Source organism: Vanacampus margaritifer, chromosome 1, assembly GCF_051991255.1.
Source record: "Vanacampus margaritifer isolate UIUO_Vmar chromosome 1, RoL_Vmar_1.0, whole genome shotgun sequence".
Lineage (NCBI taxonomy): Eukaryota > Metazoa > Chordata > Actinopteri > Syngnathiformes > Syngnathidae > Vanacampus > Vanacampus margaritifer.
The window spans coordinates 67,199,927-67,224,133 of NC_135432.1; the positions used below are offsets into that span (position 1 = coordinate 67,199,927).

At 41.6% G+C, this 24,207-nt stretch overlaps 2 protein-coding genes across 4 annotated transcripts in view; one reads left to right on the plus strand and one right to left on the minus strand.

Moving 5' to 3' along the window:
- fgfr3 (fibroblast growth factor receptor 3) overlaps positions 1–24,207 on the plus strand; it is a 115,536-nt gene that overhangs the window by 2,942 nt on the left and 88,387 nt on the right. For all 3 annotated transcript variants that reach the window (XM_077563809.1, XM_077563819.1, XM_077563800.1), the window contains one exon: positions 20,750–20,900. The gene's annotated coding sequence lies outside the window, so the exon portion shown is untranslated. The remainder of the gene's footprint in view (positions 1–20,749; positions 20,901–24,207) is intronic.
- On the minus strand, positions 1,762–7,073 carry foxi2 (forkhead box I2). The gene is made up of 2 exons (XM_077563832.1): positions 6,348–7,073; positions 1,762–4,109 (listed from the first exon to the last, which is right to left on the minus strand). Exons 1-2 carry the CDS (start codon positions 7,021–7,023, stop codon positions 3,550–3,552), a joined length of 1,236 nt encoding a protein of 411 aa, XP_077419958.1. The 5' UTR covers positions 7,024–7,073; the 3' UTR covers positions 1,762–3,549.

Below are 24,207 nucleotides of genomic sequence, written 5' to 3' on the forward strand. Positions count from 1 at the left end.
TTTTGTGCTTGGCGGAGGTAACCGCTGATGTTTACATAAGGCTGGATGAAGCGCCGTCTGCTAACATCAACACGTTGATCTTTTTTTTTTTTTTAAGCGCTCTTAATCCCGTCCCGGGGCAGGCGCAGCTGGTAGCGTGCGGATTGTACGTATCGGCGTATCCGTGTCGGCTAACGCTAACCATCAAACGCTAGCAACATCAGAGAAGCCAAGGCCCTAATTGACGGCTGGACGGGCATGAAGGAGCCGGGACAAAAGACAAAAGCGCCTTTGTTTCCCGTCGTTGTCCATCAAGACGTGCGACAAACTCGTTGGATCGGCGCCAAACTTTTGCTCGCGACTATGCCGGAAGCGGCCTCCATTTTGTTATGTTGTTCATAAAAACGCACACACGTCATCTGATCTTTAAAAGAACAATGAATCTTATAACAATTGTTTTTATTTGTAAAAAAAAAAATAAAAATAAACTTGTCTTAAATGAATCACTGCACGATACCTGCTCAATGATATTTAAACATTGGATTCCTAGCGCTGACTCATGATTAGATTTAATTTAATGCAACATAACCACAAATATTTGGCCAATGACTCAGAAATAATTATACTTACTAGTTCGGTTCTGTTCTGTTTTACGGTTGAATGTCAGCAACACTTTCAAAGCTAACTGTAATTTGACTGCACATATTCACCTCCAATTTAATTCAGATATAAAAATGTTTTAATTTACTATATTTTATTGGCTATATAATCTACTCTGAGGCCTATAAAGTGTCACGTGGCTTTTCTGTCGAATAAATACATTTTAATCTAACTTTAATTTAGTAACTATTTCAACAACTGAGTACAAATGATTTGAACCTTTAAAGAAATATTTTTTTGTGTTTTATTGTATTTTTCGTTTGTAATATGTTAACAAGCCCGATAAACTTTCATAGGATTGATTTATGCTGCAAATATTCACTTCTAAGTAAACGTTTTTTTTTTAAACTTTTTTTATAAAATGTTTTTTTCCAAAGATTTAACAATTCTTGTTTTAGTACTTCTACAGTTATAAAATGTTTTTCCATTCTAGTTTTTTACCGTTGTTGACCTTAGTATCATCATTCATTCATTGATGCATTTTAATATCAATTTCCTGCAGCGAAATGAGCTGTTAAAAAAAAAAAAAAAACACTCTGATCATTGTGAACAACACAAACAGTAAGCAAATGAAATTGCAGACAGAGGAGCAACGGCATATGAAAATCATGAAATATGACTATAAAGTGCATGTTATGACAACAGGACATTTATTTATAATAATCACAGTTAGAACTGCCCGTGTGTGCGTGTACAGACTGAAAAAGGCAACAATAGAAAACTTGGAAGGATTGTCTCATTGAATCCTGAGAAAAAATACCGTAGAGCAGTCAGTGATTGATACATATATAGAAATAATATTCATATAAGCCAGGACGTCGTGTACACATTTGCTGTTACAATGCTAGAGTAGAAAAACAACAACAACGCCTGTCTGCATAAATAGCATAAATATTTCCAGACTATAATTTACAAAAAATAGATATTTTTGTTTGTTTGTATGAGGCGTAGTGCTGCTGTTTCAGTCATAAAGTTGCCATCAAAAGAAAGAAAGAAAGAGAGAGAAAAAAAAGCACAAGTGATGTTTACTGCATGCGAAGCTGAGAGGAGACGTCTTGTCTCTGTGAGGTAACGTGAGGCGGCAAATCCCCCCCCCCCCCACCCCACCCAACCATGCTCCCCGTTCCCAAAAAAAATAAACGGCAACTTGGGCAGGTTCGAACACGTTTGGCCGCCACAGAGCAAAAAAAAAAAAAAAAAAAAAATGCCCCATGGGGTTACTGCTGATTTGCAAGTTGAAAAAGCTGCGGCGTTTGAAGTTTTTTTGGTCATCGCGTCTTCACTCGAGGGAATATTGTTAACGGAATTAAACATTGCAAAAGCACTCATCGCGGCCTTTCTTTTGAGGTACGACTGCATGTGGTTTGTCACAAGTTTGACGGATACTTTTTTTGAGCCAAATTTCGACATATCTACTTTTTATCCCGCCAAACCTTGACATGACACATTTAATTCTGGCCAAAGCTTAACATAGCCCAACTTGATCTCGACATGTCTGAGCTTTACACAGCTAACGCTCGACATGTGATCTTTATCTAGCCAGAGCTTGACATTATTTAGAATGTATTGAGCCAAAGGTCACGATATCTTAAATTTAGCTTACCAAAACTCAACATATCCGAACTTTAGCTTGCTAAAACGTGTTGTATCCAACTAGCAAAAGTTCGACATATCTAAATTTGAGCTAGCCAAAGTTCAACATACCAAAACTTTATCTAGCCAAAGCTCGACGACATCTTTTAACTTTATCTAACTTTATCTTGCCAAAGTTCAACATATTTTAACTATATTTAGCCCAAGCTTAAAATCTTTATCCAGTCAAAACTTAACTGGTCAAAATTTTATCTAGTCAAAGCTCAACATGACAAAACTTTGTTTCGCCATAGATGGACACCTTCCAACTTTACTAGCCAAAATTCAACATCTATGAACTTAAGCTCGCTAAAACTTGACATATCCAAACTGTATTTGGCCAAAGCGCGACGTATCCGAATTTGATCTAGCCGAAGTTCAACATATTGAAACTTTATCTAGCCAAAATTCAACATCTCACAACTTTAGCAAGCTTCAATTGATCATATCCAAAGTTTATCTAGCCAAAGTTCAACATATCGGAACTATATTTAGCCAAAGCTCTTTTATCCAGAAAGCTTGAATATCCGAACTTTGTGGCGGCCGCGGCTCAGGGTGTACAGACGGTCGTTCAGTAACCAGAAGGTCGGCGGTTCGATCCCCGCTCTCCCTGAGTCATGTGTGGTTGTGGTCCTTGGGCAAGGCACGTCGGACGTATTGCCTCCAGTGCTGGTGTATGGAAGGTGCGAATGTTTGCTGGTGGTCGGCGGGGCCGTGGGCGCACACTGGCAGCCACGCTTCCGTCAGCCTGTCCCAGATGTGTGACTGCATGAATAATGTATCCATTCCATTGTAAAGCGTCTTTGAGTGTCGAGAAAAGCGCAATGTAAATCCCATGCATTATTATTATTATTACCTGGCCATAGCTCGACATATTGAAACATTGTTTAGCCAAAGCTCGACATCTTTCAACTTTCTCCAGCTACAATTCAACATTTCCAAAATGGATCTGGCCAGAGCTCGTAGCTTGTAAAAGAAGACTGACTGAATTGTACACTTTAGAGAATCAAAGTATGCTTAAATGAGCGCAAAAAATGTACCATAATCACACATCTAAATTTACAAACGAGTGTATTTCATGTAATTTATTAACAAAAAGAGATAAGTGCTTGTTGATGATGCGTCACTCGATAAAGCTCCAGCACGCAGACACACGAGGGACACACGTACAGTCTCTTAGCAACCAAAAGCAATTTCTCATTTTGCTTGGACCTAATCAAGTGTCCGGCAAATGTAGCCTGGGCTGATTTTGAGGGGTGGGGGGGGGGGGGCGTCCCCCTATAGCTCGGACCCGTCTCGGGGGTAAATGAGGCTGTTGACGCTGAAGCTGTTGTACAAGTGGCTGTTGAACTGTCCGCCCTGCCCCCCTCCGAAGGCGTTGTAGTACACGCCGCGGTTGAAGTGCAGACCCTCGCCGCCGTGCTCGGACCCCGCCGAGTCCTGCTGGCCCCCGGCGTGGTACGGGCCCTGCAGGGCGCTAATGTTCCGGCTGGACAGCTCATTGAGCAGGCCCAGCGGCCCCGCCTGTCTCCCCCCGTGGGCCGCCGGGCCCCCCAGGGAGGACATGCTGCTGTAAAAGTTGCTAAAGCACGACGACGGCGGCGGCGGCGTCTTGAGGTTCTCGCTCAGGGCGTCCACGTCCGAGGGCGAGGGCGAGGGCGGGCCCAGGAGCTGCGGGCTGTCGGCGGGTTTGGGTGTGGGGGGCTGCGTGCCGTCCTCCATCTTGGTGGCCCCAGGCGCTGACGCGGGGTCGGACCTTCGCTTCCTTTTCCGCCGGAAGTTTCCGTTGTCAAACATTTTCTCGCAGTTGGGGTCCAGCGTCCAATAGTTTCCTTTGCCTGTGATGTGAAAATTCACATTTGTCTTAAATTTCATTGGATGAATCTATTTTAATGTCAGCCATTTTGCAATGACATTAAGATACTTCCCGCAACTGTCTAGGGACTGACAATTAATTGATCGTCCAATTTTAGCATTTTGCTGACGTATTCATACTTTTTTCATGAAACAGTAAATGTCACTCGGTCACTCAGAATGTCACGTAACACGATCTTGAGCGATTCAAAATAATGTATCTTAATAGATGTGTGTGCATGTATAATAATATTCGATTTTCTAAAAATATTTAAGACAGCTTTTCAATGATGTAGTAAATGTCTTTTTTTGGTGTTAAAGTCCAGTTTTTATTTTTATTCTTGGTTTCTTATTTCATTTCATCTACAAACCACCTGTTTCTTGTAAAACTACGAAAAGTGCTCTGTGACACACCTCTACTTTTTTTTCTCATTATTTATATTTTAAAGAAAAACGTGTTACATAGTGTAGTGCTGCTCTTTTTTTTTTTTTTTTCTTTTTTTTTTGAATGTGTATATACTGTGTGAGTATATTTGATGACTATGTGTTTTCATTCTGTTTATTTATCTTGTATTTTAATCAATGCGCCGCGTGCAGCTGTAAGGTCTGAATTTGCCCTCTGGGGATCATGAGATCTTATTTATGACAACAACCTTTGATGTAAACGCAGTTTAATCATTGTTATATTCAACTGCTTGTCTATGTCTTCAAATGTAAACAAATACATGTAAATGTAAATAAATAAAATGTTTTTACAATATGTAAATATGAGGGGTATTTTAAGGCTTTAACTATGAAATGCTTTGTCTCTATATTGATCTTATCTTGAGTTTCACTTATTGTGGAATGTAACTCACGCAATGAACTTGGATCGCTGTTTATAATAAAAAGGATGACATTTTCTGTGGAAGTGTGTTGCTGCCATATCAGAAAAAAAATAAATATTCCACTATAACGTTGTTCCCTCTGGTTCAGGTCACTGGACCCGATCGGAGTCTTTTTTTAGGACTTAGAAACCAAAATTGCTGTTCTTCTATAATACTGTTTACAAAAAAAAAAAAAAAAGAGGCCAAGTTTTTCAAAAAGCGTCTGCCAGTGACGTAAACCGGAAAGAATTGCTTTGCTTTTTTGTTTTGCCCAATGCGGAAGGCAAACTTATCACCTTCAAATGTGAACCTTGCCACGTGAAATTCACATTTTTATGTGAAAATGGATCATGTTATAATGTGAAGTTCATCACATAATGTGAAACTTACTGCGTTATAATGTGAAATGTATCACGTTATAACGTGAAATTTGTTGTTAAGCGAACTTGGATCACATCATGTGAATATTACTATGTTAATAACGTGAAATTTATCACATAATGTGAAATTGATCACATTGTAACATGAACTTTATCATATTATGAAAATCTTGCCATGTTATTGCGTGGAATTTATTACGTTAATGTCAAACTTACGTGCCATAACATGAAATTTATCACCTCATGTGAAAATGATTGTTAAACCATGAAATTTACTACATTATAATGTGATACTCATGATACTGATTTATTTTTTTCTGGTTTGACAGCAATACTTTTGTGATTTTTGATACATTTTATCTTGAACATTTCATTTGATGTTTAGATTTATTTGGGATAAAATGCCAAACGTATCACATTTTGATGCGGTAATATGACATTGATCACGTAACATGAAATTCATCACCCTAAAATGTGAAATTTATCACATGAAAAATGGAGTTGAAATGGGAAATTTGTCATGTTATAATGTAAAATTACACGACACGTTAACATATTAGGCTACATAGGAAATTTATCATGTTAAAAAATGAAACATGAAACCTTATCACGTTAAAACGTGAAATTTTATCATGTTAAAATGTTTGTATTGTTAAAACGTGGAATTTATCACATAACGTGACGCACTGTATTATTTTTTCTAAGATGGCAGCAAACTCCCTTCATTTTGAATGTTCAACATTTTGTTTGATGTAAAATGCACTTTAATACTTGTGAATGTGTGAGAGGTGCATTTATCGCGGATTTTCACTCATCGCGGGTGCGTTGGGAACGATGAACGCTGGCTCACTACAGTTATTAAAAAAATAAAAATAAATTCGGTGTGACGTTCGAGAAGTAGAAGTTTCCGATGTTCTTTGTCAGTCAGTGAAGCGGCCCTTCAGGTGTCGCGACGGTGCGTGTTGCGTTCACGTACCGGGGTCGTCCTCGTCGCGCGGCACCTTCTTGAAGCAGTCGTTGAGCGACAGGTTGTGGCGGATAGAATTCTGCCAGCCGGCCTTGCTCTTCTTGTAGAAGGGGAAGTTGTCGGCCACGTACGCGTAGATCTGACTGAGCGTCAGCTTCTTGTCGTGCGCGTTCTGGATGGCCATCGCGATCAGCGCCGAGTACGAGTAGGGCGGCCGCACCAGCTTCAGCAGCTCCTCCTGGCTGGCCACCGACAGCCAGCCCAGTTCCGGCCCGCCGAAGGCCGACGAGCCGCCGGCTAGGAACGGCCGCGGGGAGCCGTACGCGGGCGGGCCGAAGGGGGCGGAGGGGCTGCCGGCGTGCAGGTAAGGCGCCGCCGCCGCCGCCGCTGCTGCCGCCGGAGTCGGGTTGACGCCCCACAGGTACGGGCTGGGCGGGGAGGCGTACTCGCCCAGGCCGAAGCCGGCGGGGAGGTGTGCGGGAGGCTGGAGTGTCTGAGGCGGCAGCGGCGGCTGCTGCTGCTGCTGCTGGTGGGGGTGATGATGATGGTGGCGGTGGTGGTGGTGGTACATGCCGCTCAGGGAGTCGCAGTACACGGCCATGTCCGCGGCCTCGTGGGCGCCTTTGGGTGCGGAGGAGTGATGCTGGCTCTGGTGGTTCTGCTGGTGGGACTCGGGGTCGATCATCACTCCCGGCGGGGAAGCCCTCCGAGTCGGTCCGGAAGAAGTCGTTCGCTATTTCTTCGGTTCTCGCAACAAGTGTCAGGCGGCGTGTAAAACTTCTTTGAATTGTATTGACGCTCCTGACGGCAAAAAGCTCGACAGCCAATCACGACGCGAGGGGGGCGTGGCACAGACACGGCGAGAGTCTACCGGGATCATTTCTGGAGTCGAACCTCGCACTGACAGATTTGCTTTCACTCGGCTGGAGACACACTTGGACTAAACAAACTCGTAAATGTGTTTGGTTTGTTGTTTAAACAAAAATAAATCGTAATATATTTTTTCTAAACTTAAAAAAATAAAATAAAAATCATGCCTTGGGTCTATTGTTCCAATAAAAAAGGGAGAAATTTTTAAATCAGATCCCAACATATTTTTTAATAATGTCTTAAAGCTATGATTTCTATGTTTATTTTCCACAAAATAATGAAAATGGCAAAAATTGCAAAAGAAAAAAGTCAGCCTTAAAATAAACTACTACTACTACTACTGAAATTATTCATTTTTTTAATCATGTATTGAATTTATATGATTGTATTTAAATTTGGTTCCACAAAGTTGAGACTGGCATTATTATGAAAAAAAAAAAAGTTTATATATTTTTGTCGATATTGTAAAAAAAAAAAAAAGTTTTATTCATGCCGTTTTTTGATCAATATGATTGTCTAAGAAGGAAAATCGTAAATACATCCAAGCAAATGTATAAAATTATTATAACAAATATAATGACCAAAATAGATGTCACAACACACAAGCCCTGACAGCTAAAAGCTCCTCAGCCAATCACAATGTGAGGGGTGTGCTCGAGACACACGTGTGGAACCTCCCTCAGGGAAACTCTCAAGGTTGTCTTTGAGGCAAAACAAACTGAAAGCAATAAATCATAATAAATAAAGTACATCTGTTTTTTTCCCCCAATCATGTCATCAGGAACAAAATAACTTCCTAAAATGCAGAGTTTGGGGTTTTGTTTAATGTCAAAAGTAAAAAAAAAAAGAAAGAAAAGAAAAAGTTTATATTGTGCAATGTGGATATGAATTTTACATGACATTCCATTTTATTGCTATACTGCTAAATATGCTTAGTAGGGATGTTTGATTTGATTTCTCAGACCGATACGAGTCGAGTAATCAACTGTTGCGTAGTCACCACTACCGATACCAAATAACCAATACCACTAGTATAACTGATACATAAAAGTTCCCCCCAAAAAACAATGACAGATAATTGATCAAAATATGGCATTTTTCCTTTAAAATGCATGAAATGAATGGTCATTTTTGTATTCTTCTCATTTGTAGTTCCTGATTGTAAAACGGCCACAAGGGGGCAGCTGATACTCGCCAGTACCGACATCTTGAAATTAGTAATGGGCCTGATACCGATACCTGGAATGATACTCACCCTTCCCTAATTATTAGCAGTAGTTATGTATGTTTTTAATAAAAGTGATAAATTATGTAAATATAATAAATACATAATAAATGAAATATATATATTTTTATTAATTACAACAAAATGATGAAACTATCTCGCCAACCTTTCAAAAACTTAATTAAAACGAATTTGAATTTATTCTATAACAGCAAAAAAAAGTCTACTTTTAAAAGTGCAAATCAACTCATGGACTAACTGATGGTTTTCATTTCCATGTGTACATAAACTGTTGTGATGCCGTTTCCACGCGAAATGATTTTTAGTTTCTATTTGTGTTTCCATTATTTCTCAATCATTGCTTTTCAAAAATCATCAATGCTGAATGACATAATGTATGACACAAATCACTAGTCTCTTAATCACGCACCATACTGTATATTTATTTCAATTTTCAAAAAGGAAATTAAAAAGTAAGATGTAGATTTATGAGTAAGGTTATGGTTAGTAGGTGAGTAAGACAAACTGCATGTTTTAGATGTGCACCACAAGTATGACAGGATTTAATAACGTGCCCACTTATCTCAATAATGAATGAACACGGCGGCTCTCCTAATGGCTGGTAATTACTCTCACTTACGAGTGCTACAGTGGATTGTGTGCATTGTAATTAAAATGAAATGCTGCGATATGGATTGCTGTCTGTCTGTCGAGCGCGAGGAGTGGTGACACCTTAAACGTCTCCTGGGGGGGCCAGCAGTACAACTTGTTCTTTTAACGCTCATTAAAGCGTCTGCACAGCTCGTAAAAGGAAACTCGCATTTTCGACACATGCTCCAAAAACAGGTCGCTCAAATAGGGACGCACACACACTACTTCACTCTAAAAACAAATGGGTCAAAAATAACCCAACTATGGGTAAAAATAGACCGATCCTCTACTTGAGTCTAGAAATGGGTCTTTTAGTGTAAAATAACTCCTAAATATTAGTCAGACCCTTGACTTGGGTCAAAAAGTTGGGTCGTTTTTTTATAAAACAACCCTGAAAGTTGGGTCAATTTGACCCATGAAGTGGATCGGTCCATTTTTGATCCATAATTGGGTTACTTTTGACCCAACTGTTTTTAGCGTGTCGGCTCCATTTGACCCAAATTTCTTTTTGGGTTGTTTTGTGCACTGTTAAAAACAAAAACATTGGGTGAACAAAACATTCCAAGGCAACAAACAAGCTTAGAAAAATAAAAATGAGTTTAAGTAAAAAAAACAAACAAACCCAAAAACCAAAAATGACCCATTTTTCAGTTGTTTTGTGCTAAATAACTCCAAAAGTTGGGTCATATTGACCCAACACTCTAAAAACAGTTGGGTCAAAAATAACCCAACTATGGGTCAAAAATTGACCGATCCTCTACTTGGATCAATTTGACCCAACCATTTTTGATCCATAATTAGATTACTTGTCTTTTGACCCAACTGTTTTTAGAGTGAAGTAGTGGATCGGTCTATTTTTGACACAAATTCAGAGATATATATTTTTTTAGAGTGTACACTTTTAAATAAGTTGAATAAGGTTTTGTAGTGTTGTTTATTTTTAAACAATATTTGGTGTACTGCTGTAACAGCTGAATTGGAATTTCCACTCTGGGGGACATTAATATTGTTTAAGCTTATCTTTAGCCTTTTGCAGTATCGGGTGTCCGCTTGTGGGCCTTTTACAATCAGGAACTAGGAATTTGAATGATTATTTTGCCTGCAAAAGCCCGTTCTTAATATTGTTTAAATTATTTTATAGTTAGAAGTTTTCCAAAAGCGAAAAAAAAAAGAAGAAAAAAAAAGTTTTTCTGATGACTAAAGAATGGAAAAGCTAGAAAAATAGAAAAAGAAAGAAGAGTCTAGTCTTTCCTTTGCTGTGTTTTAGTTGTCATTTGTCAGTGGAACTTATTTGTGGGTCAACACTGCCCCCTACAGCTTTCTTGCTGTAAGCGCAGGTGCTAGTCTGCCTGTATGGCGCACAACGACCACTAGATGGTGGCATCGCACCACACTGGCCAGAGCCCACAACTTGACGATTGCCCTCACAACCGTTACAAGGACCCGGAAGGGATCAAGCACATTGCAGAAACTCTCTCTTAAAACATTCAAGCCCCTCCTTCCTCCATGTTTGACACATTAGCACCACTATAGTCTTCATGACGTTCCCGCCTTACATCCGCCTCCTGCTTTTTTGGCCGGGGCGCATCCAGGCCGCAGAGTAATTGCAGAAGCAGGAGTCGCTCAGTCTGACTTGAATGCCGTAATTTGGGGCTTGGCCGGCAAAATCATCCCGCTCGGTCGCCAAACGTTGTGCACGGGACGCGTGGAAAGCAGCCGATCCAATCAGCTAGCATAAGAAAGACACTTTGCCTTTGTCTCTTCATGTCCCACTTATGGAAAGAGCCACATTGTAAAAATCAATAGGATTCTTGATTGATGCACTGAAATATTTTTTTTTGAGGAGGACAAGTTGGGAATGGGAGGGGGGGGGGGGTTCAATAGGTGTCTGTCTATGTGTAAAAGGTGCATTGATGTTTGTTTCTTGGCACACTGGGTCACATTGAGGAGGCATACAATGAGTTCATTTAGCCCAAATCTATTTGAGGGGCATGTTTGAATCCACCTGTGTGCGTTCCGGACGCCGTCGTTTACACAACCAGATAAACACTTTAGTGTTTACATACACACTTACACTCTCTCTCTCACACACACGTACACACACACACACATGGAAGAGGGTTATTCATGGTGGGCGGTAATGGTGGTGTTTGCAGCTTTTAGTGAGCAGCAGATAACACCGCAGTGTGTTGACAGCACTGCCACGGTGACAGTAGCGCAAGCTCAAGTGTGACGCAGTACCCAAACTGGCCCACGAGAGGCAGCAAAGCGCCGCAGGGTATCCAGTAAAGAAGAAGAAGCCGGCCTGCTAGCTTTGTAACGCGAATAATGTCCGATTCGTTGGGTGCTGTGTGAAAGGTACTTGCAAAAAAATGCCCTGCAAGACACATTTTTTTCAGCATGGTGGCTGTGTGAGAGGAAATAAATGAGCAAGGACTTTTCCATGCAACAACAACGAGGCGCTCTAAAGCCCTTGTCCACATGCTGGTTGTCAAGTCAGATAAAAAAAAAAAACTGCTCTCATCACCCTCCTGCCTTTCTTTTTGTGACCAGCGCACACTCATGGTTGACAATGAGGCGCTCTCAAGTGGCTACGCCAGTGAACAATCTAAAAGGAAGATGCATATTTGGGGTGTAAGCAATTGTGCTGGATAGCTTGGATGTAAAGGAAGTAGGGCTGCCACTATCGATCATTTTTAGAATTCATGTTTCAGTTGACTATCCATTCATTATTTTCATTAATTGCGTAATCGGACAAAAATGTATTTAGCATTAAAGTGTATGCAATTTTTTGGGGGGAAATAGTAAACTGTTTCATGTCCTCTCATCTCTTGAATCTTCACAAATGTGTACTCCATACTCAGGACTTGACTGGCACAAATAATCGGCCCTGGCATTTTGACTTCGGCTCACCGGCCCAGCCCAATTCCTGACCGACCTTGGCTACCACGTAGCTCTACCACTGACGATTATTGGTTCAGTTATATTGTAAATGGATGAATGGGCCGCTCCTTCAAAATTGTGGGCCGGTCTCTGCGGGTAAAATGGATGCAAATAATAATTGAATAGCATCACATCGGCCCCAAAGAGCACCGGCCCACCAGGCATCTGCCCTCCATGCCAGATGGCCAGTCCAGCCCTGTGCATACTTCTCAGTCCTTGCACATTTTTAATAATGACCTTCAAAAATATGTACTGTCATTAGAAAGCACTCTCCGACTTCACTTTCCAGGGTCTGTAAGTTGAAAACGTGACACTCCCAACTTGTGCTCTCCACGTTTTGTCTCCGAAGCACCAGCTGTGGCCAAATTCTCTGTGAAAGGGTCTAGTGATGCCACTAGTACTAAAAGGTTGCTGTTTTCTGGGTGCTGCTGCTCAGGATTAGCGTCCCGTGGCTTCCATGTAAAGTGCTTGAGCTAGTTGACAGTCCAGAAAAGTCCACGGAAGGTTTACTTGACTTGTCAAGTGTTAAAAGAGGTAATTAATGGGCTTGGCACAAGCTGGCTCTTTAAGGACTTGGCCGTTGGGCTTCTTGGCTCCAGATCCTCTACGCCCCCAAACTGAGTAAATAGTCACTGAGTTTATTTACTCGATGGTAGACAGGGGGAGGTGCTGCACGCATTTCTGGAATGATATTTAACTATTTTACTGGTAGATTACGATTGACGTCAAATGAAAGTGGAGTTGAAAACCATGTTGCGGAGATGCATCAGATTCCTGGCACATAAACACGGGAAGCACAACATTCTGGAGTGCCCACACGCAATTCTTCATAAACATAAAAACGGAAGCAAACGACATGTGGAAGCACTTGCCGAAGTATGCTGCAGCATAAACATGGATGCACGCATTACGGAACTTCTATGTCAGCATCAACTGGAACATAAACAGACACAACATTGTGAAGAGACCACACATCGGATGTGTACAACATTGCGGAAAAACATCAGAGTCGCACTCAATGTTGTGGAGCATCCACAAGTCAGACTCTACTCGATTGTAATCTCGGAGGTACAAACAAAACATTGTGGAGTGACCACAAATCAAACTCACACAATGTTGTGGGGTGAGCGCCCGTCACTATCAAAGGCTTGATAAGAGGTGAGCTTGCCTGCGATGTTTTGGCCCAAAAAGCATCCTGATGCTTGTTCCCTGTCATCTTCACTACAGCGAGCCCGCTGCCTGTTGCCATGACGACAGACTTGGGTGGGAAGCGTGCAGAGGACAGCAGGGGGAGGCAGAGTTCACATCTGAGTTGATTAGCACTGCGGGACGCCGACAAAAGGCTGCACTGGGCACAGTGTGTGAGTGCAGCAAGTGAGTGTTCTAGTACGTGAATGTAGCGTAGCGTGTACAATGAATCTAGTGTAAATTAACTGAGTGTGGTGTAAATGTACAGTGAGTGTAGTGCGAGTGTCGCAAATGAATTGTAAAGGCCTTTTCGCACTGCACTTACTAGAGCGCAGCACGACATTAAAAATGCCGACTGATGACGGAACACCATGTCGCGTTTAGCTTGCCATCGTCTAAACCAACAAGCTATCCCCCCCCCCCCCCCCCCGTAATGAACCACTTCCAAATATGTGCGCGCTCCACAACACCAAGAAAACTAAGTGCAGTGTGAAAAGACCTGTAGTGCAAAGAAACTGTGAGTATAGTGTTGGTGTACAGGCAGTGTTAGCGCAAGACGAGTGGCGCAGGTGTAGCGTGAGTCGTGTACAGAACGTTGTTGCTATCGCCTCAAGTCGCTCACATCCTGACGTTGTTTGTGCGCGCTTGATTGATGATGCCTTATCTTTCCCAGCCAATCAGAGGCTCACTTTGCTTCCGAGGGTCTTTTATGTGTCCATGAAAGGCTCGGACCGGACAGACCCGCGGGGTTGGGGAGTTGGAGGGCGGGGTGGGGTGGGGTGGGGGGGGCTTTGTTTCACTGACTGATGACTCTGGGCTGCGGACCAGCTTCCAATGAAGTCGCTACCAACGGGATCTGGCAGCAATTGTGAATATCTGGACAAGATTGCGAGTGGAGGGGGGGGGGGGGGGTGACATCGCTGACAGCTGCAGAGAACATGAGACGTCCCTCAAGTCCGGTGAAGCGACGTGTCAGAGTGACCTCACTGCAGGTTCCGTTGACATCCATCCGTCTGTCACGTCATCTAACGACATCCATCCATCCTTCTGCCCATCCGACTGACTGTCATCCGTCTGTCACGTCATCTGTTCATCCATCCATCTGCCCGTCCGACTGTCTTGTCATCTGTTCATCCATCCAACCCTCCAATCCAGCCATAATCATTAGCCCATGCCTACGGAGTTTTCCATTATGTGTTAGCAATAAGCTAGTGGAGGCTACATAGCTAATTCCATCTACCAAATCGCTGCTTGTTGGGAAGTGAGTTGAGTCACTGCCGCCATCTCAAAGTGACAAATCGGACAAACGAAGGCTCGTATCTGTAAATCGGATACTCAATTCCATTTGTTCATGGTAACCCCGGTACGTGTCCGACTTTGTTGCTTTTCCAATCTGCCTGTAGCAACCTAATCTGTTTTTAACAAAATGTCTTTTCTGTGGGAATAAACATTATCTCGGTGTCTTCCGGGCCGTAGCCCTGCAAGGTCCTCTTTACCTGCACATGTCAGAACAGAAAGTCCATTGAGCTTCAAGGTCGCTACAACCTCCGCTAAACAAGAGCGCTAACCGCTAATGACGCGTGGGGTTGGATAGCAGTACTTCCTTTTGCCTCCTACACGTTGCCCTTTTGAAGTCTACATGATTTGATTCCCATTTTTCTCATCATTTTCAGTGTTGGTTTTTCAGACAGTTAGCTTTGTTAGGTTTTAAATTGATTACCTTGTTAATTAGGTTTTTACTTAGCTGGTTAGTTTGATTTGTTGTTAGGTATTTAGTTTGTTACGTTGATGATTATTAAAGGACTTTATGAGTAAGGTTAATAGTTTGTTACTTAGGATTCTAACTAGCTAGTTATTTTGCTAGTTAGCATTTCAAGTGTTTAGTTTGTTACTTTGTTATTTAGGTTGTAAGATCTCTAGGGTTGATCAAACAAAATACAAACACAAATGCTATTAGCCAACACAAAGTAGCTTACTAGCTTTATTCCTTGTGCTTTCTTGCTCAAAGGTGACAACAAATGTGTATTGATTCTTTTGTTCTATTTTATTTTTTTTAATGAGAATTATTGATTGAAGACGCCTGGATGGAAGAAAGACTTTCACATGTCTAATGACGATCTCATTTGGTGGTGTTGAAACCTTTCAGGGTCATTCCAGAATTGGAGGACATTTTCACTTGCTAAGTAAATTAGCTTAGCTCTAAGTACTCAGAATGTTAAAAAATAATCATTAAAAAAATCCAGTGTTTTCAGCTGTAATGGAGTGTCACTCAACACAATGCGACCCTGCTACTCATACGAGCAGAAAAATTGATTATGAAAGATTTTTTTATTTATGTTATAGATAAGTTTTTTTTCTTGACCAGCTAACAATAGCATTGTATTCCTGAGCAAACATTAGCATTGATTTGCAACACGGTTATATGTAATTAGTCACGCTAAAAAGAAATTCGTATTAAATAAAAATGGAGAACCTTTATTTGAATGTCGAGGATTTATTTTTATTTTTTTACTCATTTGATGCTTGTTTGTCGTTAACACATGAGAAACAAAATATCTTATAAAAAGTGTACCGTTGATGGAGGAGCTGGACAATTGAAAAAAGAAAAGAAAATTAAGTTCTAAAATAAATGAGTTGTTCTAAAATGTCCTCTGGTTCAGGTATGAACCTTGAGTGGTCCACACTGTGGGGCGCCACCGCGCGTGGCGTTAGTCCAGGAGCTGAGAATTGTTTACTTTTTGGGGGACGTGAAGTTGAGTCGAAAAGCCGCTTTGGGCTGAGGAGCAAAATGTCCTGCTGGTTGTGTGTGTGTCTACCCGTCGGGGCATCCAGTGGCGTGTGAGCCCTCCCAGACCATCCCAAAGAGAATTTCCTGTCAAAACAGGGCAGCGCTGGCGAGACGTGAAGAAGTCCTGCTCTCTCTCCGAGTCTCGGTCCGACCAATCCGGGCACCCGGGGCCCGCTACCTTGCTTTAAAAGGCCTTGAGCGGTCCTCAGAGCCGGCCGGCCACTCTTTGTTTGGACTTGAGGCACAAGTTGGGATGATGTGTGTCTCTGCCACACAGAAGTCGCCCCCCCCTTCCTTCTCAACCCCCCCCCCCCCCCCCCACCCCCAAACGCTACTTCACTTATTAAATCTGTCTTGTCTACACAGTCCACTCGTCTTAGTTCTCTCCCGACACAAACAGCACAATTTGTCCCGCAGCGCCGCGGGCCGTTAATAACCGGCGACGCTTGCTTTAAACCTGCTCGCCGCCGCTCGGCAGAACACAAACAATCCATCGCAACGTGCGCCGCTGCCGGCAGAAAATGGCTTTCGGCTCTACAGACGCATTTTATGTCTGCGGGTGTCGGAAGTTGTCGTGTTTCTGACAAACAAGCAACTTTTCTTCTTACCTGTAGGCCAAGCGCGGTGAGGTTTCTCTTGTCGCCCGGACGACGCGGTGACAAAAGGTCCTTTAATCCTTTAATTTAATAATTAGGTTTGTTCGTTTTTATTTTCATTCATTGATACTTTAGTTACACTTTTTTGCTAGGTTTTTCATTAGTTCTGTAGTTGTTGTTTTTTTTTTTAAGTTGAATGTTCCATACTTAGATTTTTAGTTGTGTTAGTTTGGTTGAAAGCTGTTTAGTTTGTTCAACTTCAAGACTGATCCCTGAAACCTCCACCGCAGAATCAAAATAAACCAGGAGGTAGACTTGTTACCAACAACTGAAACACAAATACAATACTGGTTCACAGTTTTTGTCACACGCTAAAAGTAAAGCATAAGACGAGGCTAACAAAGCAACATGCTTCTCTTAATTGTGGGGGAAATCAACAGACTGGCTCAAAAGCGCCATTTCAGCTCATTTTTCCTTCCCAAAAAGGTTTCTGGTGAGACATCAAAGCACACTGAAAGCGTTCTGTGATGTGGCCAGCTCCGAAAAGGATATTTATTTAGTTCGAAACATCCAAAAACAAAAACCACAAGCCTGAAAAACCAAAGAAACACTCTCTCACATTTCTCTTGAGGAAGATTTCACCGTCATTAGATTTGTTTAGCAAACAGAATGTGCAAACATTTCGTTGCTAACCAAATAGCAGCTTTGGGACATGCGTGCAAAAAAACAAGCTAAATGTTTATTAAAGCTAGTTGAAGGATAAAAGTCCAAAGACAACATCATCAGTGGATGTGACCTTCATCGCTCCTCTCTGTAAGCTTTTCTTTTTTTTGTCAGATAAGACAACCAACATTTACGCTGCTATCACCCGACACATACCGCCACATCGCTATCCCGCCCACTTTCTGCTTTGCTCTCATTCGTTCTTTCAGCAAGACCTCTTATCTTTCCCTGATTTTGTATCCTTTCACTCCTTTGTGTTTTTATCGATATTGAGCGACTTCCTGCCTCCCTTCCAAAACATCTGCTCGCCGGACACTTTATTAGGTACCTCATTGAAGGAGAGCCAACAACAAAAAAAAAAAAACGTGCCTTTACAGAGAAAATAGTTTGAACACTAACAGTAGGTTTCCGGTCATGGAAATGGCCCATCTTTTTTAACTCGGTGAAGCAGTATGTGGTCCAGCTTATTTGGATCGTCCTGTTGCAGGTAGCTAAACAAAAAAATGTATGTTTCTGAGCACGAAGAACCTCAAGCCTCTTTATTTTGCTTACAGTACATGTTTTTAATAAAGAAAAAATAATTAGGTTGGGACAAGCAGAAAGTCACGCTACATCAAATGACGCTATTCGTGCTTATTGAGGCTGTCAACTCATTTTCTTCCCCAAATGATGACCGCTAAAGCGTAGCAGTGAAGTTAAAAAAAAAAAAAAGAAAGGGAAAAAAAGCGTATAAGTGAAGAATTGACTTCTTTTGGGATTACTAGGCTACATTTTTACGGAATCACTGCTGGCTTCAGAGTGGCTAGCAGCTAGCAGCTAGCAGCTAGCAGCTAGCCCTCCCTCGTAATTACGATGGGACAAGCAGCCCAAAGGCAAAACCACAATAAAAGTGTGTTTGTTACGCTATTTGTGTTTATTGAAGCTGATTCATTTCTAGTTTCTCATACTTGAAACGTTTCGGTCAAGAATCCCCTCCTTGGATCGCTACGGTGCATTTTTACGGCTATGTCGCTAGCTCAGGCACGAAACTGAAGTTGCTGCTACTTCTGCAAACTACGTTTTTTTTTTTTTTTTTTCATTTCTGAAGCTAGCTCGTACTGGTAGCTCAAATTTTGTCCCGCAACAAAAAGCAAAGGAAATTGGCCGAGCTTTTAATTTGGAAATTCGTAACTTTGAGGTACTTGTGAGCCCAATTGTATTTTGCAATTGCATTTTGGATGTCAAGTGTTATTCAGAAGATCTTGTTGTATGTTGCATTCGGCATCTGCTTTCCCATGCAAGGATTAAACTAGAAACACAACAGTTGCTGTTTTCCGTCGCGTTGAAAAAAAAAAATACAAATATTGCTGCAGCATGTACTTTATCATGCTGTGAGCTGTTCCTAATATTTTGATGTTCCTGCCTTAGTGCCTTCCCTCACCTCATACCAGCATCTTTTTTTTTTTCCTTCTGATTTTGAGTCAGGTTGCATTTATGTATGGTTGGATGTTTTTCCAAGTGTCACTTGGATTCTTCGTTGATTCTATTTTATTTATTTATTTATTTATTTTTAGCTCTGACTCACTTGACACCACTTGTGTTGTATTTTTCTTCTTCTTTCCACAAAACAATTGTTTGATTTATATTTTTTCATCTATTCAAACAGAACAAATAAGATTTTTTTTTCCCCCCATCTACTTTATGAAGTAGATTGTTGAAAAGTCAGACAGATTCCTCAAATTAGTGCCGCTCATCTAATTAAGCTCCATTCCGAAACTCCAGACGGACACGTTTCATTATTGAACAAGTCCTGCTCGCTCAATTAAATGGCAAACCCTAATAATAGAGGCAATTAAAAAAGGCAGCGGTGCATTATTAGCTCATGAGATGACATTGGAGAGGGTGTGCTGCTCATGCTGCCGATGTCACTACATGCAGTGTGAAATAACACTTTCAGTTGCTGCATACATCAACATATAAATGCAATTGTAAACATTATTCAACAAACAACATTTTAAGTACACTATTAAGCCTGTAACAATAATATGCTTTCTCGATTATCCAATAGGACAAAAGAAATAAGACTAGATCATGAATTCAATGTGTTCTTGGGTGAGTTTTGTTGATGCAAACGTGCGAATAAAGTTGTGTGTTTAGTGTGTCGGAGGTTTGGAAACAAAATGGCAGACGAATAAAACACTCTAAAATGGTGTACGACATAAAATATATATATTTTGAGCAGATGTTTAACTATTTAATAACATAAATAAGGTACCTTGGTTCATTCAAATGAGAAATAAGAATCAAGTGACTTAATGTCTTTGTTGTGTCAATGGATACGTGCGAATAAAGTTAAGTTCCAAAAAGGAAGGCTTGAAACAAAATGGCTGCCAAACAGGAGCGCTTGAAAGCAGGTAAACGATACAAAAACTGGACACCCAGCTACAATTGACTGTTTTAACTCAAAACTAAGTGTTTGAATTTTTCCTTCAGGCTTAGACACAATTACAACAATTTAATGGATGACTTCCCAAAATCAAACATTTCAGCTAACAGTTACTTCTCGTTGCATGCGCCCCTCAAAACTAACGAAACGACATGTTTCCGTGCATTTTCAATTAAAACGGCCCCACTTCAACTTACACTAAAAACCTGTTTATGAAATCTGGCGGAAAAATTAGTTTGGGATCAGAAGTTCCGATTTCCCTAAAACACGGATTCAAAGTGTTTGCATGGATTTAGTCACATGGTGATTAAAAAGTGGAATAAAACAAATTGCGTGAGGTTGTAGCGACATTACGAAAGGCGTCGCTCTCTTAGCCTCCAGATGAAAGAAGCTTCCTTCACTTGCGCTCCGGCTGCCAGAGAAGTAATTAACAATGACAAACCAAAGGCCGCCAGTCTAATGACTCAACCGTCGTGCAAAATAAGATAAGAATTCAATTATTTCTCTCTCCGGCTTTAGTACGGATTGTCCCCTTTGTTCGGCAATTTTTTTCTTCTCACCCCGACGGCTAATGCCGCACACAAATTTAAGACCACAAAAAAATGTTGTTTGAAAAGTACACAGAATGGCTGCCATAGTAATTGTAGCGTCGTTTAAACACGTTACGATGCAATAATGGCGGCAATTACACTCATTCTCACATTCTCGTCATCAATATTCAGACAAAACAATTTTCAGCTTTTCAGCTTCACTTGTGCCCTAAAAAATGAAGAATGACTCCTAAAGGCAAGTTTGTCAAATTTGAGTTGACTACCAAACTGTGCAAATTCCACAAATCAACCTTCGTTTTTTTTTTTCGTTTAAATGAGACGCAAGCCATTTTTTAAAATCTGTATTACGGATTATTTCGCTTCACATGAATTTTTTTTTTTTATGCGAATATTTGTAATTGTTGTCAAATCTGAACATGGACATTAAAGTTATCTTGGTCTGCCTTTTCAGACGACACTAATAACGTGCCAATGGAAAGCTGACAGCCCAGGGAGAGCGCTCGCCGCCTGGCGTCGACAGACCTGTCAAAGTGACGTCATCGGCGGCGGTCACCATGGCGACGACAACAGAAGCATCTCACGAGAGCTGCGCTTGTCTGCAGGTAGACCAGGAGACAAAATTCGGTGGGGTCATTGTCGAGTTCAAGCAGGGAAATGTTTCCGTGTGCATTTTGAATGATTTACATACAGTAGCTATCGGGAACGATTTTTTTTTATGCAAAAAATAACACATTTGAACTCTGGGCTCAATTAGTTGGCCTGGCTTACTAGTGGTGTTTCCCATTATATGCTAGCATATTTACTTCCCTCCATCGTGGGGTTTTGTTCCACACCACCCACACAGAAAAATCTGTGATGTCCAAATATCTTTCTTGCCATATTTTTCATAGCATTTACAGCACTTTGTTTTTTGTTACGGTCTTTATTTATTTATTTATTTATTTATACAATCTTTGCTTTATACAAAAACTAGGCTGTGCTAAAATACTTTCAAATTTACACCATATCGACCATCTCAAACTGGTCCACCATCTTGTGGCCAGTAATGGAAATGCACTTAATATAAATTTACTATGCAACAACAAATGTGAAATATGAGAGGTTTTACCAGGGCTGGACTGGCACAAATAATTGGGCCCGGCATTTTGATTTAGTGTAAATGGATGAATGGGCTGGTCACTCTAAATTGTGGGCCAGTTTCTTCGGGTAAAATGGAGGAAAATTGTCAGCCCACCGGGCATCTTCCCTGGACGCCAGGTGGCCAGTCCAGCCCTGAGTTTTACTAATCCACAATTTTATTTTCTATTTTTTTTTTTTTTGCTAACTTTTAGCATTGAACGACCAGGTTGTCCAAGCTAGCCTGACGTGCCCATTTTTTAAATTTTCTATCACTCATCCTGACCTAATCTCACATGATCATAATGCTGTTTTTTCCAACGCACTTTCAAATAAACCTCGAGAGCAAAGCAGGCGTCGCATGCGCACATTTGGTGGCGGGATGCAAAGACGTCTCCCAGGGAGGATAAATATTTGGATTAATCCGCGTTTTCTCATGCAAACGCCGGCCGGCCGACGACTGGAGCGAGCGGAGGCGACGGCGGAGGCTTAACGAGATCACTCGGAGGCCGCCTGTTTTTTTTTCCCGCCGCCCATTGATGGAGTGTGAGCAGCGGCGGGAGGCGCGCACACACTCATGTGTGAAATGGACTCTTCACAGGCTTTGGGGGGGCTTGGTCTTAATCCTCACGCCCACTCTGGAGGCTTTCTTTTTTTCGGGGAGGGAGAGCGTCAATTGAGGGGGCGCGCTTGCTTATATGCAGGGACGGAGGTGACGATTTCATTAAGGACGCTCGGCTGGGCGACAATGGCCGCACAACAATCCTGAAAGTGAAAGTGGAGCTTGTGCGTAATCTTGCGTCGACATCCATTTGGACCCCCGTCTTCTTCTATGAGACCCTCGTTTTCTTCTAAGAATCTAATTATCATTAAAGTACCTGTGGATTGAAAATAGATATTTTTCACACCACAACAACGAGGCGCTCTAACGTGGTCAGCCCAAAGCTCCCTTCACAAACCCGCTTTTAAGTCAGACATTTTTCAAAGCATATTTCTGTTGTTCTCTGTGCAATATGCATGCCTTGACGGCTGACAACGAGGCACTCTAGAGATCTTTGGTGTGCATCTGTTTGGTCCGTGTTAATTGGACTCGATTGGACCCGCCTCAATAACTGTGCTGGACACCTTTTCCCCACTCATGACTACAGAAGACGGAGCAAAAATGATGTTTCCAGGCCAACCTTATTTATGCCGATTGGCGCTTTCAGGTGAGAAAGCGAGGCGAGGCGCCGGAGCGCGGCAGATGGAAAGTGACATCGGGTTCAGAGGCGGGAGGGAAATGGCGGGATAAAGTGAGGTCGGGAGACAGACTGAGAAATGGACCTAAAGACGCAAAGAGACAAGAAAATAGAAGAGGCTGAAATGTCCGCAACACAACCTGCAAGCTTGTCTCTTTAAATACGAACTTTAATGTAGATGCTCTCGTTGCTTTCTTCTATTTACATGATTCCTTGTTGTGTGCGAGCGCCTTCGTGGAAGTTAAGAGCATCGTGTCAAATGCGCACAGTGGTCGGGCAAGTGCCTCGGCCACAAGGGGGCACCGGAGTCCTCCACTCACGAATGCAGCAACAAAGCAAAAAAAGGAATATTTCTTCATGTAGAAGAGCTTAAATGTGTTGTTTGTCTTCTTTTTAACAAAGTACATCAATCAGTCTTTTTGGGAAATATCAACATCAATCGTTTGTCTACTTTTTTTTTTTTTTCTAAATGCTGCATCGTCAATCATTTCTTTTTAGGGAAGTACATGAATTCATTTATAAACTTTTTCTTGTAAAAACACGTCAATAGTTTCATTTTTCATTTTCAAATACATTGACTTGGCTTTAAGAAGGGACATCATTGCATCATTGAGTGGTGTGAAGTTGTAGACGCGAGCTGTCAACGCACACAAAGTGTCCCCACGGGGCCCAAAAGAACGTCTTCATCTTGACGACAGCACAAAGCTTGAGCTCAGCGGGTCATTCGGTGTCACCTCAATGGGACGAGCGCAACAATGAGCCCAGATAAGGACTTAAAAAAAAAATTTGGGGGGGGGGAAGGCTCAGTGGACAGGAATAGTGCCCTGAGGAACTCCAAACAATCGCAATCAGCTTGTGTCCACTTTGCAACAGGCTGGAGTTTCTCATTTAGTCTGAGATCCGTTTCGTTCTTGTCACATGATTGTTTTGTTTTTTTTTAGAATAGGACGGATTTTTCTTCTTACGATATACTGTCACAATATAGACATCATTAAAGTAAAAATAATAACAAACATATAATGTAGTATTTTCATATTTTGTTTTTAAGCATTTTATCATTTGTGCTCCAGTTATCTTTAAATATTTTGCCAACATATTATTGATCATTTTAAAATTATGTTACATAGAATTTTGACAAAATAATTTTTCAGATTTATTTCCAAGTTTTCAATTCCCCACCCCAGAGTCCAGTATAATATTCTGTCCAAGGCTAAGAATCCCATTGATTAGGAATGACAGGCACAAGATGACGGAAGGATTTATTCCATGTCAGGACATATCTGACTTTTCAAAAGGAAACCCCTTCCCCATTCACAGGATGCTTCATGCAGCTGCGGTCCAAAGCCGTAAAAAAGCGGCGCAGTCCAGCAGTAAATCACGGCAAGTTGAAAGCCAACATAAACGTAAGACTCCTTCAAAAGACGTGAACAAGTCCGACGTGTCAAAAGCTGCCAAGTCGTCCGTTTTCCTTTCAAATCAAAGTGAAGGGCGTCGTGTTGTTTCCTTTCACAACACGCGCGTGTTGTTGTAGCAAAGCGGCGGCCCTCACCTCTCG

What these genes read in the sequence shown, in the direction of transcription:
- foxi2 (XM_077563832.1), bottom strand. Translation starts at nt 7,023, where the DNA reads ATGATCGACCCCGAGTCCCACCAGCAGAACCACCAGAGCCAGCATCAC. An exon ending in GCGCGACGAGGACGACCCCG is followed by an intron (nt 4,110 to 6,347) that starts GTACGTGAACGC and finishes TTCACATCACAG; the next exon opens with GCAAAGGAAACTATTGGACG.